Here is an 18,249-nt window from a genome sequence, read left to right as displayed (position 1 = left end):
GTGTCGAAAGCGTTTCACAGGGATGCTGGCCCATGTTGACTCCATGCTTCCCACAGTTGTGTCAAGTTGGCTGGATGTCCTTTGGGTGGTGGATCATTCTTGAAACACACGGGAAACTGTTGAGCGTGAAAAACCCAGCAGCGTTGCAGTTCTTGACACACACAAACCGGTGCGCCTGGCACCTACTACCATGCCCCGTTCAAAGGCACTTCAATCTTTTGTCTTGCTCATTTACCCTCTGAATGGCACACATACACAATCCATGTCTCAGTTGTCTCAAGGCTTAAAAAACCTTCTTTAACCTGTCTCCTCCCCTTCATCTACACTGATTTGAAGTGGATTTAACAGGTGACATCAATAAGGGATCATAGCTTTCACCTGGATTCACCTGGTCAGTCTGTCATGGAAAGAGCAGGTGTTCTTAATGTTTTGTACACTCTCCTGTATGTCTCCTGTGTTTTAGGGTATCTGTGTGGTGAACAACTTTAAAGGAGCCCACTGCACCCCCACCAAGCAGAAGACTGAAGATTACCGCGGTCTCCCCCTAATGACCTTCCCCCGCGTCCAGAGCCCCCTGGAGACACTCAGCGCACAGGTAACCACTTCACACTACTGTACAATACTACTGCACATGTAACCACTTAACACTACTGTACAATACTACTGTAACCACTTAACACTACTGTACAATACTACTGTAACCCCTTAACACTACTGTGCAATACTACTGCACAGGTAACCACTTAACACTACTGTACAATACTACTGTAACCACTTAACACTACTGTACAATACTACTGTAACCACTTAACACTACTGTACAATACTACTGTAACCCCTTAACACTACTGTACAATACTACTGCACAGGTAACCACTTAACACTACTGTACAATACTACTGTAACCACTTAACACTACTGTACAATACTACTGTAACCACTTAACACTACTGTACAATACTACTGTAACCACTTAACACTACTGTACAATACTACTGTAACCACTTAACACTACTGTACAATACTACTGCACAGGTAACCACTTAACACTACTGTACAATACAACTGTAACCACTTAACACTAATGTACAATACTACTGTAACCACTTAACACTACTGTACAATACTACTGCAACCACTTAACACTACTGTACAATACTACTGTAACCACTTAACACTACTGTACAATACTACTGTAACCACTTAACACTACTGTACAATACTACTGTAACCACTTAACACTACTGTACAATACTACTGCACAGGTAACCACTTAACACTACTGTAGAATACAACTGTAACCACTTAACACTACTGTACAATACTACTGTAACCACTTAACACTACTGTACAATACTACTGTAACCACTTAACACTACTGTACAATACTACTGCACCGGTAACCACTTAACACTACTGTACAATACTACTGCACAGGCACATAGTTAGCAGAGTCCTTAGTGCTGACCTAGACCAGAGTGTGCTGTACCAAACTATCCTGGACTATACTATCCTGGACTATACTATCCTGTACCATACTATACTGGACTATACTATCCTGTACCATACTATACTGGTATATACTGGACTATGCTGTACCGTACTATGCTGTACTATACTATACTGGACTATTCAATACTGGACTGGACTGTACTGGACTATACTATACTGGACTATACTATACTGGACTATACTATACTGGACTATACTATACTGGACTATACCATACTGTACTATACTATACTGGACTATACTGGACTATACTATACTGGACTGTACTATACTGGACTATACTGGACTATACTATACTGGACTATACTGGACTATACTATACTGGACTATACTGGACTATACTATACTGTAATATACTATACTGGACTATACTATACTGGACTGTACTGGACTATACTATACTGGACTATACTGGACTATACTATACTGGACTATACTATACAGGACTATACTAAACTGGACTGGACTGTACTGGACATACTATACTGGACTATACTGGACTATACTATACTGGATTATACTATACTGGACTATACTGGACTATACTATACTGGACTATACTATACTGGACTATACTGTACTAGACTATACTATACTGGACTGTACTAGACTATACTATACTGGACTGTACTATACTATACTGTACTAGACTATATTATACTGTACTATACTATACTGGACTATACTATACTGGACTGTACTATACTATACTATACTGGACTATACTATACTGGACTGTACTGGACTATACTATACTGGACTATACTGTACTAGACTATACTATACTGTACTAGACTATACTATACTGGACTATACTGGACTATGCTGGACTATACTGGACTATACCGGACTATACTGGACTATACTGGACTGTACTGGACTATACTATACTGGACTATACTGGACTATACTATACTGGACTATACTGGACTATACTGGACTATACTATACTGGACTGGACTATACTGGACTATACTATACTGGACTATACTATACTGGACTATACTATACTGGACTATACTGGACTATACTGGACTATACTATACTGGACTGAACTATACTGGACTATACTATACTGGACTATACCGGACTATACTGGACTATACTGGACTATACTGGACTGGACTCTACTGGACTATACTGGACTATACTATACTGGACTATACTGGACTCTACTGGACTATATTGGACTATACTGGACTATACTGGACTATACTGGACTATACTATACTGGACTATACTATACTGGACTGGACTATACTGGACTATACTATACTGGACTATACTATACTGGACTATACTATACTGGACTGGACTGTACTGGACTATACTATACTATACTATACTGGACTATACTGGACTGTACTGGACTATACTGGACTGGACTATACTGGACTATACTATACTGGACTATACTGGACTATACTGGACTATACCATACTGTACTATACTGGACTATACTATACTGGACTATACTGGACCATACTATACTATACTGGACTATACTATACTGGACTATACTATACTGGAATGGACTGGACTGTACTGGACTATACTGGACTATACTATACTATACTGAACTATACTATACTGGACTATACTATACTGGACTGGACTATACTGGACTATACTATACTGGACTATACCGGACTATACTGGACTATACTGGACTGTACTGGACTATACTGAACTGGACTCTACTGGACTATACTGGACTATACTATACTGGACTATACTGGACTCTACTGGACTATATTGGACTATACTGGACTATACTGGACTATACTATACTGGACTATACTATACTGGACTATACTATACTGGACTATACTATACTGGACTATACTATACTGGACTGGACTGTACTGGACTGGACTGTACTGGACTATACTATACTATACTATACTGGACTATACTGGACTGGACTTTACTGGACTATACTGGACTATACTATACTGGACTATACTGGACTATACTGGACTATACTATACTGGACTATACTGGACTATACTATACTGGACTATACTGGACTATACTGGACTATACTATACTGAACTATACTATACTGGGCTGGACTATACTATACTATACTGGACTATACTATATACTGGGCTATACTATACTGGACTATACTATACTGGACTATACTATACTGGACTGGACTGTACTGGACTATACTATACTGGACTATACTATACCAGACTATACTGGACTGTACTGGACTATACTGGACTATACTATACTATACTGGACTATACTATACTGGACTATACTATACTGGACTATACTATACCGGACTATATTGGACTATACTATACTATACTGGACTATACTATAATATACTGGACTATACTATAATATACTGGACTATACTATACTGGACTATACTATACTGGACTATACTATACTGGACTATACTATACTGGTCTGTACTGTACCATACTATTTTGGACTGTATTGTACTGTACCCTACTATACTGCGTTTTGAAATCTACTGTGAATGTCCTGTAATGTTTTAAAAATTGTATAACCTTGGCAGCAGCTGATGGGGATCCATAATAAATACAAATACTGGACTATATTATACCGGACTATACTGGACTGTACTGGACTATACTGGACTGTACTGGACTATACTGGACTGGACTCTACTGGACTATACTGGACTGGACTATACTGGACTATACTGGACTATACTGGACTATACTGGACTATACTATACTGGACTATACTATACTGGACTGGACTATACTGGACTATACTATACTGGACTATACTATACTGGACTATACTGGACTATACTATACTGGACTGGACTATACTGGACTATACTATACTGGACTATACTCTACTGTACTGGACTATACTATACTGGACTATACTCTACTATACTGGACTATACTATACTGGACTATACTGTACCGGACTATACTGGACTGTACTGGACTATACTGTACTATACTGGACTGTACTGGACTATACTGGACTATACCGGACTATACTGGACTATACTGGACCATACTGGACTATACTGGACCATACTGGACTATACTGGACTATACTGGACTATACTGTACTGTACCATACTATTTATTTATTTAATTTAACCTTTATTTAACTAGGCAAGACAGTTAAGAACAATGTCTTATTTACAATGATGGCCTACCAAAAGGCAAAAGGCCTCCTGCGGGGACGGGGGCTGGGATTCAAAATAAAAATAAAGGACAAAACAGACATCACAACAAGAGACACCACAACACTACATAAAGAGAGACACCACAACACTACATAAAGAGAGACACCACAACACTACATAAAGAGAGACACCACAACACTACATAAAGAGAGACGCCACAACACTACATAAAGAGAGACGCCACAACACTACATAAAGAGAGACACCACAACACTACATAAAGAGAGACGCCACAACACTACATAAAGAGAGACACCACAACACTACATAAAGAGAGACGCCACAACACTACATAAAGAGAGACGCCACAACACTACATAAAGAGAGACACCACAACACTACATAAAGAGAGACGCCACAACACCACATAAAGAGAGACGCCACAACACTACATAAAGAGAGACCTAAAACAACAACATAGCAAGGTAGCAACACAACATGAAAACAACATGGTAGCAACACAACATGGTAGCAACATTATTGGGCAACAGACAACAGAAGGTAGAGACAACATTTACATTTACGTCACTTAGCAGACGCTCTTATCCAGAATAAAGAAATACATTTTTATTTTTATTAGCCTTTTTATTTTGTAATTTTATTGGGGTCCTTTTTCTATCTTTTATTATAAAAAAATAAACAAATAAACAAATTCTCTCTCTTTCATTTTTCATTTGTTATATATATATATATATATATATATATATATATATATATATATATATATATATATATTTTTTTTTATATATATATTTTTTTTTTGTGGGGGGTGAGGTAGGGGGGGTAGAAGGATTACTTTTATCCTATCCCAGGTATTCCTTAAAGAGGTAGGGTTTCAAGTGTCTCCGGAAGGTGGTGAGTGACTCCGCTGTCCTGGCGTCATGAGGGAGCTTGTTCCACCATTGGGGTGCCAGAGCAGCGAACAGTTTTGACTGGGCTGAGTGGGAACTGTGCTTCCGCAGAGGTAGGGGGGCCAGCAGGCCAGAGGTGGATGAACGCAATGCCCTCATTTGGGTGTAGGATCAGAGCCTGAAGGTAAGGAGGTGCTGTTCCCCTCACTGCTCCGTAGGCAAGCACCATGGTCTTGTAGCAGATGCGAGCTTCAAATGGAAGCCAGTGGAGTGTGCGGAGGAGCGGGGTGACGTGAGAGAACTTGGGAAGGTTGAATACCAGACGGGCTGCAGCGTTCTGGATGAGTTGTAGGGGTTTCTTTAACAATACACAAATCTAAAAGTAAAATAATGGCATTAAGAAATATATAAATATTAGGACGAGCAACGTCGGAGTGGCCCTGACTAAAATACAGTATAATAAAAGACAATATATACATATGAGATGAGTAAAGCAGTATGTAAACATTATTAAAGTGACTAGTGTTCCATTATTAAAGTGGCCAGTGAATAAATGTCTATGTATATAGGGCAGCAGCCTCTAAGCTGCAGGGTTGAGTAACCGGGTGGTAGCCAGCTAGTGATGGCTATTTAACAGTCTGATGGCCTTGAGATAGAAGCTGTTTTTCAGTCTCTTGGTCCCAGCTTTGATGCACCTGTACTGACCTCACCTTCTGGATGATAGCGGGGTGAACAGGCCGTGGCTCGGGTGTTTGATGTCCTTGATGATCTTTTTGGCCTTCCTGTGACATCGGGTGCTGTAGGTGTCCTGGAGGGCAGGCAGTGTGCCCCCGGTGATGCGTTGGGCAGACCGTACCACCCTCTGGAGAGCCCTGCGGTTGTGGGCGGTGCAGTTGCCGTACCAGGCGGTGATACAGCCCGACAGAATGCTCTCAATTGTGCATCTGTAAAAGTTTGTGAGGGTCTTAGGGACCAAGCTAAATTTCTTCAGCGTCCTGAGGTTGAAGTGGCGCTGTTGCGCCTTCTTCACCACACTGTCTGCGTGGGTGGACCATTTCAGATTGTCAGTGATGTGTACGCCGAGGAACTTTAAGCTTTCCACCTTCTCCACAGGGGTCCCGTTGATGTGGATGGGGTGTGCTCCCTCTGCTGTCTCCTGAAGTTGTTGACGTTGAGGGAGAGGTTATTTTCCTGGCACCACTCCACCAGAACCCTCACCTCCTCCCTGTAAGCTGTCTCGTCATTGTTGGTAATCAGGCCTATTACTGTTGTGTCATCTGCAAACTTGATGATTGAGTTGTAGGCGTGCGTGGGTGAACCGGGAGTACAGGAGGGGGCTGAGCACGCACCCTTGTGGGGCCCCAGTGTTGAGGATCAGCGAAGTGGAGGTGTCGTTTTCTACCTTCACCACCTGGGGGTGGCCTGTCAGGAAGTCCAGGACCCAGTTGCACAGGGAGGGGTTCAGACCCAGGGCCCCGAGCTTAATGATGAACTTGGAGGGTACTATGGTGTTGAATGCTGAGCTATAGTCAATGAACAGCATTCTGACGTAGGTATTCCTCTTGTCCAGATGGGATAGGGCAGTGTGCAGTGCAATGGCGATTATTGTCTGTGGATCTATTGGGGCGGTACGCAAATTGAAGTGGGTCTAGGGTGTCAGGTAAGGTAGAGGTGATATGATCCTTAACTAGTCTCTCAAAACACTTAATGATGACAGAAATGAGTGCTACGTGGTGATAGTCATTTAGTTCAGTTACCTTTGCTTTCTTGGGTACAGGAACAATGGTGGACATCTTGAAGCAAGTGGGGACAGCAGACTGGGATAGGGAGAGATTGAATATGTCCGTAAACACTCCAGCCAGCTGGTCTGCGCATGCCCTGAGGACGCGGCTAGGGATGCCGTCTGGGCTGGCAGCTTCGCGAGGGTTAACACGCTTAAATGTCTGACTCACATCGGCCACGGAGAACGAGAGCCCATTGTCCTTGGGAGCGGGCCATGTCGGTGGCACTGTGTTATCCTCTGTTCTGGATGACTGTGTGATCACGCTCTCCGTAGCCGATGTGAGTAAGACCTTTTAAACAGGTCAACATTCACAAGGCCTCATTCACTGGCACATTTTCAACCTCTCCCTGACCCAGTCTGTGATACCTACATGTTTCAAGCAGACCACCATAGTCCCTGTGCCCAAGAACGCCAAGGTGTAACCTGTCTAAATGACTATCGCCACATAACACTCACTTCTGTAGTCATGAAATGCTTTGAAAGGCTGGTCATGGCTCACATCAACACCATCACACCAGACACCCTGGACCCACTCCAATTCGCATGCAGCTGCTCGGCCATGGAAACACATTTCCAGACGAACAGTTATTGTGCTGACGTTGCTTCCAGAGGCAGTTTGGACATTTACTCGGTTCTGGTACCCCATGTACTGTATATAGCCAAGCTATCATCGCTCATTGTGTATTTATTACCATTTTTTAATATTATTTAATAGTTTTATTGTATTCCCCATTGTTGTAAGTAAGCATTTCACTGTTAGTCTACACCTGTTGTTTACCCAAGCATGTGACAATTAAACTGTATTTCATGTGGCCCTCATCAACCGGCCATCAGGGTCATAGGGATTAGGTGGCTTTGCATTGGGCTGATACTATGCAGTATTAACACTAGGCACACCTCCACACAACACTGTACAGTATATACACTGTTTCTATTCATCATGGCAGCATCCCTCCCTCCGTTTATAGAGATATATCCCCTCTGTAAATGGTATATCCCCACTGTAATCAGCCTGTACTCCAGAGTTGTAGGTTTACTGTTCTGATATTGTACAGTGAGGGAAAAAAGTATTTGATCCCCTGCTGATTTTGTACGTTTGCCCACTGACAAAGAAATGATCAGTCTATCATTTTAATGGTAGGTTTATTTGAACAGTGAGAGACAGAATAACAACAAAAAAATCCAGAAACCCCCCGTCCATCGTCCCTTTGATGCGGTGAAGTTGTCCTGACCCCTTAGCAGAAAAACACCCCCAAAGCATAATATTTCCACCTCCATGTTTGACGGTGGGGATGGTGTTCTTGGGGTCATAGGCAGCATTCCTCCTCCTCCAAAACGGCGAGTTGAGTTGATGCCAAAGAGCTCGATTTTGGTCTCATCTGACCACAACACTTTCACCCAGTTCTCCTCTGAATCATTCAGATGTTCATTGGCAAACTTCAGACGGGCCTGTATATGTGCTGTCTTGAGCAGGGGGACCTTGCGGGCGCTGCAGGATTTCAGTCCTTCACGGCGTAGTGTGTTACCAATTGTTTTCTTGGTGACTATGGTCCCAGCTGCCTTGAGATCCTTGACAAGATCCTCCCGTGTAGTTCTGGGCTGATTCCTCACCGTTTTCATGATCATTGCAACTCCACGAGGTGAGATCTTGCATGGAGCCCCAGGCCGAGGGAGATTGATAGTTATTTTGTGTTTCTTCCATTTGCGAATAATCGCACCAACTGTTGTCACCTTCTCACCAAGCTGCTTGGCGATGGTCTTGTAGCCCATTCCAGCCTTGTGTAGGTCTACAATCTTGTCCCTGACATCCTTGGAGAGCTCTTTGGTCTTGGTCATGGTGGAGAGTTTGGAATCTGATTGATTGATTGCTTCTGTGGACAGGTGTCTTTTATACAGGTAACAAACTGAGATTAGGAGCACTCCCTTTAAGAGTGTGCTCCTAATCTCAGCTCGTTACCTGTATAAAAGACACCTGGGAGCCAGATATCTTTCTGATTGAGGGGGTCAAATACTTATTTCCCTCATTAAAATTCAAATCAATTTATAACATTTTTGACATGCGTTTTCTGGATTTTTTTGTTGTTATTCTGTCTCTCACTGTTCAAATAAACCTACCATTAAAATTATAGACTGATCATTTCTTTGTCAGTGGGCAAACGTACAAAATCAGCAGGGGATCAAATACTTTTTTTCCCTCACTGTATATTCTGTATGATGTCTATGTGGACTCGTGTCTTTATTCTGTTTGTATATTGTCGGCAGCATCTTCTCACTAAGGCAGCATCTTCTCACTACGGTACATTCAGAATAAAGTTGATTTTGATCTTTTGATTCTGGTTAGGTGTGTGTGTGTGTGAGGTGTGTGTGTGTGTGTGTCCAGTCTTAATGTGTATTGATGAGCTGTACAGCTGCCTCCTCAGCAGTCTCCCTCCCTCCCTCCCTCCCTCCCTCCCTCCCTCCCTCCCTCCCTCCCTCCCTCCGGGGGAATCAGGTTGATGAATGAACTAACTGCCATGTTTATGTATGTATCAACATCATTCTGCTCAGAGCCTCCCAGTTCCCTACTGTAGAAAGCCCTAACAGTTTCCCAAATGGGACCCTGTTCTCTACTGTAGAATGGTCTTTCCGTTGGTTACGGACACTCAACTCTCACTCTGGCCCTCAACCTTCACACCTTTTCTCCTGGTACACTCTGTTGCAAGGGGCAACCAGAATTCATATGACCTAATCAGCCAATCAGAAGCTCTACCTGGGAGCAGGACAGGTTGACACAACCGATATAAACTCCTGTCCTCCACATCAACTCACATCTGAACTCTTTCCAAACCAGTCTTCCAACTTGGACTTCGCCAACCGTGTGTTATGTTTTATGTTTTGTTTTAGGCATTTAGCAGACGCTCTTATCCAGAGCGACTTACAGGAGCAATTAGGGTTAAGTGCCTTGCTCAAGGGCACATCGACAGATTTTTCACCTAGTCGGCTCTGGGATTAGAACCAGCGACCTTTCGGTTACTGGCACAACGCTCTTAACCACTAAGCTACCTGCCGCCCTGAGTTAATGCGTCACTGGCCATAAACCACTATAATACACTTCCACTACCACTAGTTCTCTCGTCTATTCCTGTGTGTGTCTGTTTGCTGTGTGGCAATAAAGTGTGAATTGTATCTTATGCTGGTCATTCTACGTTCTCTAACCGGGACTGGTTGCACATATATCTAAACTGGCACGTCTATCATAGTCCACCAGTTGGTGGCGCTCTTTTTCACCTATATAGTGCACTGCTTTTGATTAAAGTCCTACTGGGTCTACATGGGTCCTGGTCTAAAGTAGTGCACTATATAGGGAATAGGGTGCCATTCTCTGGTCTAAAGTAGTGCACTACATAGGGAATAGGGTGCCATTCTCTGGTCTAAAGTAGTGCACTATATAGGGAATAGGGTGCCATTCTCTGGTCTAAAGTAGTGCACTATGTAGGGAATAGGCTGCCATTCTCAGGTCTAAAGTAGTGCACTATATAGGGAATAGGGTGCCATTCTCTGGTCTAAAGTAGTGCACTATATAGGGAATAGGGTGCCATTCTCTGGTCTAAAGTAGTGCACTATATGGGAATAGGGTGCCATTCTCTGGTCTAAAGTAGTGCACTATATAGGGAATAGGGTGCCATTCTCTGGTCTAAAGTAGTGCACTATAGGGAATAGGGTGCCATTCTCTGGTCTAAAGTAGTGCACTATATAGGGAATAGGGTGCCATTCTCTGGTCTAAAGTAGTGCACTATATAGGGAATAGGGTGCCATTCTCTGGTCTAAAGTAGTGCACTACATAGGGAATAGGGTGCCATTCTCTGGTCTAAAGTAGTGCACTACATAGGGAATAGGGTGCCATTCTCTGGTCTAAAGTAGTGCACTATATAGGGAATAGGGTGCCATTCTCTGGTCTAAAGTAGTGCACTATGTAGGGAATAGGCTGCCATTCTCAGGTCTAAAGTAGTGCACTATATAGGGAATAGGTGCCATTCTCTGGTCTAAAGTAGTGCACTATATAGGGAATAGGGTGCCATTCTCTGGTCTAAAGTAGTGCACTATATAGGGAATAGGGTGCCATTCTCTGGTCTAAAGTAGTGCACTATATAGGGAATAGGGTGCCATTCTCTGGTCTAAAGTAGTGCACTATATAGGGAATAGGGTGCCATTCTCTGGTCTAAAGTAGTGCACTATATAGGGAATAGGGTGCCATTCTCTGGTCTAAAGTAGTGCACTATATAGGGAATAGGGTGCCATTCTCTGGTCTAAAGTAGTGCACTACATAGGGAATAGGGTGCCATTCTCTGGTCTAAAGTAGTGCACTACATAGGGAATAGGGTGCCATTCTCTGGTCTAAAGTAGTGCACTATATAGGGAATAGGGTGCCATTCTCTGGTCTAAAGTAGTGCACTACATAGGGAATAGGGTGCCATTCTCTGGTCTAAAGTAGTGCACTACATAGGGAATAGGGTCCCATTTGGGACATAGCAATATATTTACTTCTGCCTCACACTGATCCTTCCTCAGTGCCAGCTGAAATTAAACATTAAACCATTCATGTCCAAATGTCTAATGTCCTTTAGTACTGTAATGTACTGTAGTAGTAATGTACTGTAGTAGTAATGTCCTTTAGTACTGTAATCTGCTGTAGTAGTAATGTACTGTAGTAGTAATGTACTGTAGTAGTAATGTCATTTAGTACTGTAATGTACTGTAGTAGTAATGTACTGTAGTAGTAATGTACTGTAGTAGTAATGTCATTTAGTACTGTAATGTACTGTAGTAGTAATGTACTGCAGTAGTAATGCCATTTAGTAGTAATGTACTGTAGTAGTAATGTACTGTAGTAGTAATGTACTGTAGTAGTAATGTACTGTAGTAGTAATGTGCTGTAGTAGTAATGTACTGTAGTAGTAATGTACTGTAGTAGTAATGTCCTTTAGTACACCTGTTCTTACTGAAGGACAAATCTGAAGACACGTTTTAAATCGGCAAAGCATTTCTCTACCGTGTGAGTTTTGATATTCTACTATATTTAGTCTTTGGACTCATGGGATTACAGTTTTTTTTTACATGAATCAAGTCCTGTGAATACGATGTGTTCAAATGATCAGATCTTAATCATTTTTGCTATATAGATTGTTCAGACCAATACAGTGAGGGAAAACAGTATTTGATCCCCTGCTGATTTTGTACGTTTGCCCACTGACAAAGAAATGATCAGTCTATAATTTTAATGGTAAGTTTATTTGAACAGTGAGAGACAGAATAACAACAACAAAATCAAGAAAAACTAATGTCAAAAATGTTATAAATTGATTTGTATTTTATTGAGGGAAATAAGTATTTGACCCCTCTGCAAAACATGACTTAGTACTTGGTGGCAAAACCCTTGTTGGCAATCAGAGGTCAGACGTTTCTTGTAGTTGGCCACCAGGTTTGCACACATCTCAGGAGGGATTTTGTCCCACTCCTCTTTGCAGATCTTCTCCAAGTCATTAAGGTTTCGAGGCTGACATTTGGCAACTCGAACCTTCAGCTCCCTCCACAGATTTTCTATGGGATTAAGGTCTGGAGACTGGCTAGGCCACTCCAGAACCTTAAGGTGCTTCTTCTTGAGCCACTCCTTTGTTGCCTTGGCCGTGTGTTTTGGGTCATTGTCATGCTGGAATACCCATCCACGACCCATTTTCAATGCCCTGGCTGAGGGAAGGAGGTTCTCACCCAAGATTTGACGGTACATGGCCACGTCCATTGTCCCTTTGATGCGGTGAAGTTGTCCTGTCCCCTTAGCAGAAAACCCCCCCAAAGCATAATGTTTCCACCTCCATGTTTGACGGTGGGGATGGTGTTCTTGGGGTCATAGGCAGCATTCCTCCTCCTCCAAACACGGCGAGTTGAGTTGATGCCAAAGAGCTCCATTTTGGTCTCATCTGACCACAACACATCTGAATCAGTCAGATGTTCATTGGCAAACTTCAGACGGCCCTGTATATGTGCTTTCTTGAGCAGGGGGACCTTGCGGGCGCTGCAGGATTTCAGTCCTTCACGGCGTAGTGTGTTACCAATTGTTTTCTTGGTGACTATGGTCCCAGCTGCCTTGAGATCCTTGACAAGATCCTCCCGTGTAGTTCTGGGCTGATTCCTTACCGTTCTCATGATCATTGCAACTCCACGAGGTGAGATCTTGCATGGAGCCCCAGGCCGAGGGAGATTGATAGTTATTTTGTGTTTCTTCCATTTGCGAATAATCGCACCAGCTGTTGTCACCTTCTCACCAAGCTGCTTGGCGATGGTCTTGTAGCCCATTCCAGCCTTGTGTAGGTCTACAATCTTGTCCCTGACATCCTTGGAGAGCTCTTTGGTCTTGGCCATGGTGGAGAGTTTGGAATCTGATTGATTGATTGCTTCTGTGGACAGGTGTCTTTTATACAGGTAACAAGCTGAGATTAGGAGCACTCCCTTTAAGAGTGTGCTCCTAATCTCAGCTCGTTACCTGTATAAAAGACATCTGGGAGCCAGAAATCTTTCTGATTGAGAGGGGGTCAAATACTATTTTCCCTCATTAAAATGCAAATCAATTTATAACATTTTAGACATGTGTTTTTCTGGATTTTTTTGTTGTTATTCTGTCTCTCACTGTTCAAATAAACCTACCATTAAAATTATAGACTGATCATTTCTTTGTCAGTGGGCAAACGTACAAAATCAGCAGGGGATCAAATACTTTTTCCCCTCACTGTATATATGGGACATTTTCAGCTTCCAGGAATTGTGTACAGATCCTTGTGACATTGGGCCGAGCATTATAATGCTGAAACATGAGGTGAATGGCAGGACAATGGGCCTCAGTATCTCATCACGGTAACTCTGTGCATTCAAATTGCCATCGGTTGGATGTACTGCCAATTAGAGAAATGAACCTGTGTAATGATCATGCTGTTTAATCAGCTTCTTGATATGCCACACCTGTCAGGTGGATGGATTATCTTGGTAAAGGTGAAATGCTCACCAACAGGGATGTAAACAAATTTGTGCACAACATTTTAGAGAAATAAGCTTTTTTTGTGCATATGGAACATTTTCAGGGATTTTTTATTTTGGCTAATGAAACATGGGACACACTTTACATGTTGGTTTTATATTTTTGTTCAGTGTATATATTAAAACAATATCTAAAGAAATCCTCACACCCCTAGAGTACATGCAGTATAAGCAAATCCAATGCAAGTCAGTAAAGACTGGAGACATTTTATAGCCCCGCCTCCTTCCTCAGACAACATGTTCAGATCTTAATAATGTTTGATATATAGATTGTCTGAACAAAAATATAAACGCAACATGCAACAATTTTAAACGATTTTTCTGAGTTACAGTTCATATATGGAAATCAGTCAATTGAAATACATTCATTAGGCCCTAATCTATGGATTTCACGACTGGGGACTACAGATATGCATCTGTTGGTCACAGATACACTACATGACCAAAAGTATGTGAACACCGGCTCATCGAACATCTCATTCCAAAATCATGGGCATTAATATGGAGTTGGTCCCCCCTTTGCTGATATAACAGCCTCCACTCTTCTGGGAAGGCTTTCCACTAGATGTTGGAACATTGCTGCGGGGACTTGCTTCCATTCAGCCACGCGCATTAGTGAGGTCGGGGACTGATTTTGTGCGATTAGGCCTGGCTTGCAGTTGGCGTTCCAATTCATCCCAAAGGCGTTATATGGGGTTGAGGTCAGGGCTCTGTGCATGCCAGTCAAGTTCTTCCACACCGATCTCGACAAACCATTTCTGTATGGACCTTGCTTTGTGCACAGGGGCATTGTCTGAAACAGGAAAGCGCCCTCCCTAAGCTATTGCCACGAAGTTGGAAGCACAGGATCATCTACACAGGAAGCGGCACAGGTCCTAATCCAGGCACTTGTCATCTCCCGTCTGGACTACTGCAACTCGCTGTTGGCTGGCCTCCCTGCCTGTGCCATTAAACCCCTACAACTCATCCAGAATGCCGCAGCCCGTCTGGTGTTCAACCTTCCCAAGTTCTCTCACGTCACCCCCCTCCTCCGCACACTCCACTGGCTTCCAGTTGAAGCTCGCATCCGCTACAAGACCATGGTGCTTGCCTATGGAGCAGTGAGGGGAACGGCACCTCTGTACCTTCGGGCTCTGATCAGTCCCTACACCCAAACGAGGGCATTGCGTTCATCCACCTCTGGCCTGCTGGCTCCCTTCCTCTGCGGAAGCATAGTTCCCGCTCAGCCCAGTCAAAACTGTTCGCTGCTCTGGCACCCCAATGGTGGAACAAGCTCCCTCACGACGCCAGGACAGCGGAGTCACTCACCACCTTCCGGAGACATTTGAAACCCCACCTCTTTAAGGAATACCTGGGATAGGATAAAGTAATCCTTCTACCCCCCAAAATTGTAAAGTGGTTATCCCACTGGCTATAGGGTGAACGCACCAATTGGTGAGTCGCTCTGGATAAGAGCGTCTGCTAAATGACGTAAATGTGCCCTTGAGCAAGGCACTTAACCCTAATTGCTCCTGTAAGTCGCTCTGGATAAGAGCGTCTGCTAAATGACTAAAATGTAAAAAATGTAAATGTAGAATGTCATTGTATGCTGTAGCGTTAAGATTGAACTTCACTGGAACTAAGGGCCCTAGCCCAAACCATGAAAAACAGTCCCAGACCATTATTCCTCCTCCACCAAACTTTACAGTTGGAACTATGCATTGGGGCAGGTAGCGTTCTCCTGGCATCCGTCAAACCCAGATTTGTCCGTCGGACTGCCAGATGTTGAAGCGGGATTCATCACTCCAGAGAACGCATTTCCACTGTTCCAGAGTCCAATGGCGGGGAGCTTTACACCACTCCAGCCGACGCTTGGCATTGAGCATGGTGATCTGCTTGTGTGCGGCTGCTCGTCCATGGAAACCCATTTCATGAAGCTCCCGACGAACAGTTCTTGCGCTGACGTTGCTTCCAGAGGTAGTTTGGAACTCGGAAGTGAGTGTTGCAACCGAGGAAAGACGATTTTTACGCGCTACACGCTTCAGCACTCGGTTGTCCCGTTCTGTGAGCTTGTGTGGCCTACCACTTCGTGGCTAAGCCGTTGTTGCTCCTAGATGTTTCCACTTCACAATAACAGCACTTACAGTTGACCGGGGCAGCTCTAGCAGGGCAGACATTTGACGAACTGACTTGTTGGAAAGGTGGCATCCTGTGACGGTGCCACGTTGAAAGTCACCGAGCTCTTCAGTAAGGCCATTCTACTGCCAATGTTTGTCTATGGAGATTGCATGGCGGTGTGCTCCATTTTAGACACCTGTCAGCAACGGGTGTGGCTGAAATAGAATCCACTAATATGAAGGGGTGTCCACCTGCTTTTGTATATATAGTGTACCATAACAAAAAAAGGTAGGGCTGTGGATCAGAAAACCAGTCCGTATCTGGTGTGACCACCATTTGCCTCATGCAGCGCGACACATCTCCTTCACATAGAGTTGATCAGGCCTTTGATTGAGGCCTGTGGAATGTTGTGATCCTCTGTAGCTCAGCTGGTAGAGCGCGGCGCTTGTAACGCCAAGGTAGTGGGTTCGATCCCCGGGACCACCCATACACAAAAATGTATGCACGCATGACTGTAAGTCGCTTTGGATAAAAGCGTCTGCTAAATGGCTTATTATTATAATTATTATTATTATTATTCTCCCACTCCTTTGCAAAGTTGCTGGATATTGGCGGGAACTGGAACGCGCTGTCGCATCCCAAACAGGCTCAATGGGTGACATGTCTGGTGAGTATGTAGGCCATGGAAGAACTGGGACATTTTCAGCTTCCAGGAATTGTGTGCAGATCCTTGCGACATGGGGCCGTGCGTTATCATGCTGAAACATGAGGTGATGGCGGCGGATGAATGGCACGACAATGGGCCACAGGATCTCGTCACGGTATCTCTGTGCATTCAAATTTACATTGATAAAAAGCAATTGTGTTCGTTGTCCGTAGCTTATGCTTGCCTATTGCATAACCCCACTGCCACCATGGTGACTCTCTGTTCACAACGTTGACGTCAGCAAACCGCTCGCCCCCACGACGCCATACACGTGGCCTGCGGTTGTGAGGCCGGTTGGACGTACTGCCAAATTCTCTAAAACTATGTTTGAGATGGATTATGGTAGAGAAATTAACATTACATTCTCTGGCATAAGTTCTGGTGGACATTCCTGCAGTCAGCATTTCAATTGCACTCTCCCTTAAAACTTGAGACATCTGTTGCATTGTGTTGTGTGACAAATCTGCACATTTTAGTGGCCTTTTATTGTCCCCAGCACAAGGTGCACCTGTGTAATGATCATGCTGTTTAATCAGCTTTTTGATATGCCACACCTGTCAGGTGGATGGATTATCTTGACAAAGGAGAAATGCTCACTAACAGGGATGTAAACAAAATTGTGCACAACATTTGAGGGAAATAAGCTTTTTGTGCATATGGACCATTTCTGGGATCTTTTATTTCAGGTCTGGTAACAACACTTTACATGTTGTGTTGTGTTTATATTTTTGTTCAGTGTATAAATCTAAAAACAATATGTAAATAAATCCACTCTAAATCTCTCTCTCACACACCCCTAGAGTATATGAAGTATAAAGCACATTCAATGGAGGGATTTTATCCGTTTTTATAAACATGTTCAAATCTTAAGAATTGTCTGGACCAATATATTCAGTATATAAAAAATAATATCTAAAGAAATCCACACACTCCTAGAGTACATTATATAGTATAAGCAAATCCAATGCAAGTCAATGGAGATAGTCTGCTACAAGTCAATGGAGATGGTCTGCTACAAGTCAATGGAGATGGCCTGCTA

At 43.2% G+C, this 18,249-nt stretch overlaps 1 protein-coding gene across 1 annotated transcript in view; it reads left to right on the top strand.

Moving 5' to 3' along the window:
* Positions 1-18,249, top strand: part of LOC121573347 (phospholipid phosphatase-related protein type 1) — a 173,055-nt gene that overhangs the window by 142,611 nt on the left and 12,195 nt on the right. Inside the window, exon 7 of the mRNA XM_041885247.2 lies at positions 464-595. Coding sequence (XP_041741181.1) covers positions 464-595 — 132 coding nt within the window. The remainder of the gene's footprint in view (positions 1-463; positions 596-18,249) is intronic.

Source organism: Coregonus clupeaformis, chromosome 9 (assembly GCF_020615455.1).
Source record: "Coregonus clupeaformis isolate EN_2021a chromosome 9, ASM2061545v1, whole genome shotgun sequence".
Classification (NCBI taxonomy): domain Eukaryota; kingdom Metazoa; phylum Chordata; class Actinopteri; order Salmoniformes; family Salmonidae; genus Coregonus; species Coregonus clupeaformis.
Note: the sequence above shows the minus strand (reverse complement) of the source record. Positions and strands in the feature narration are given on the sequence as shown.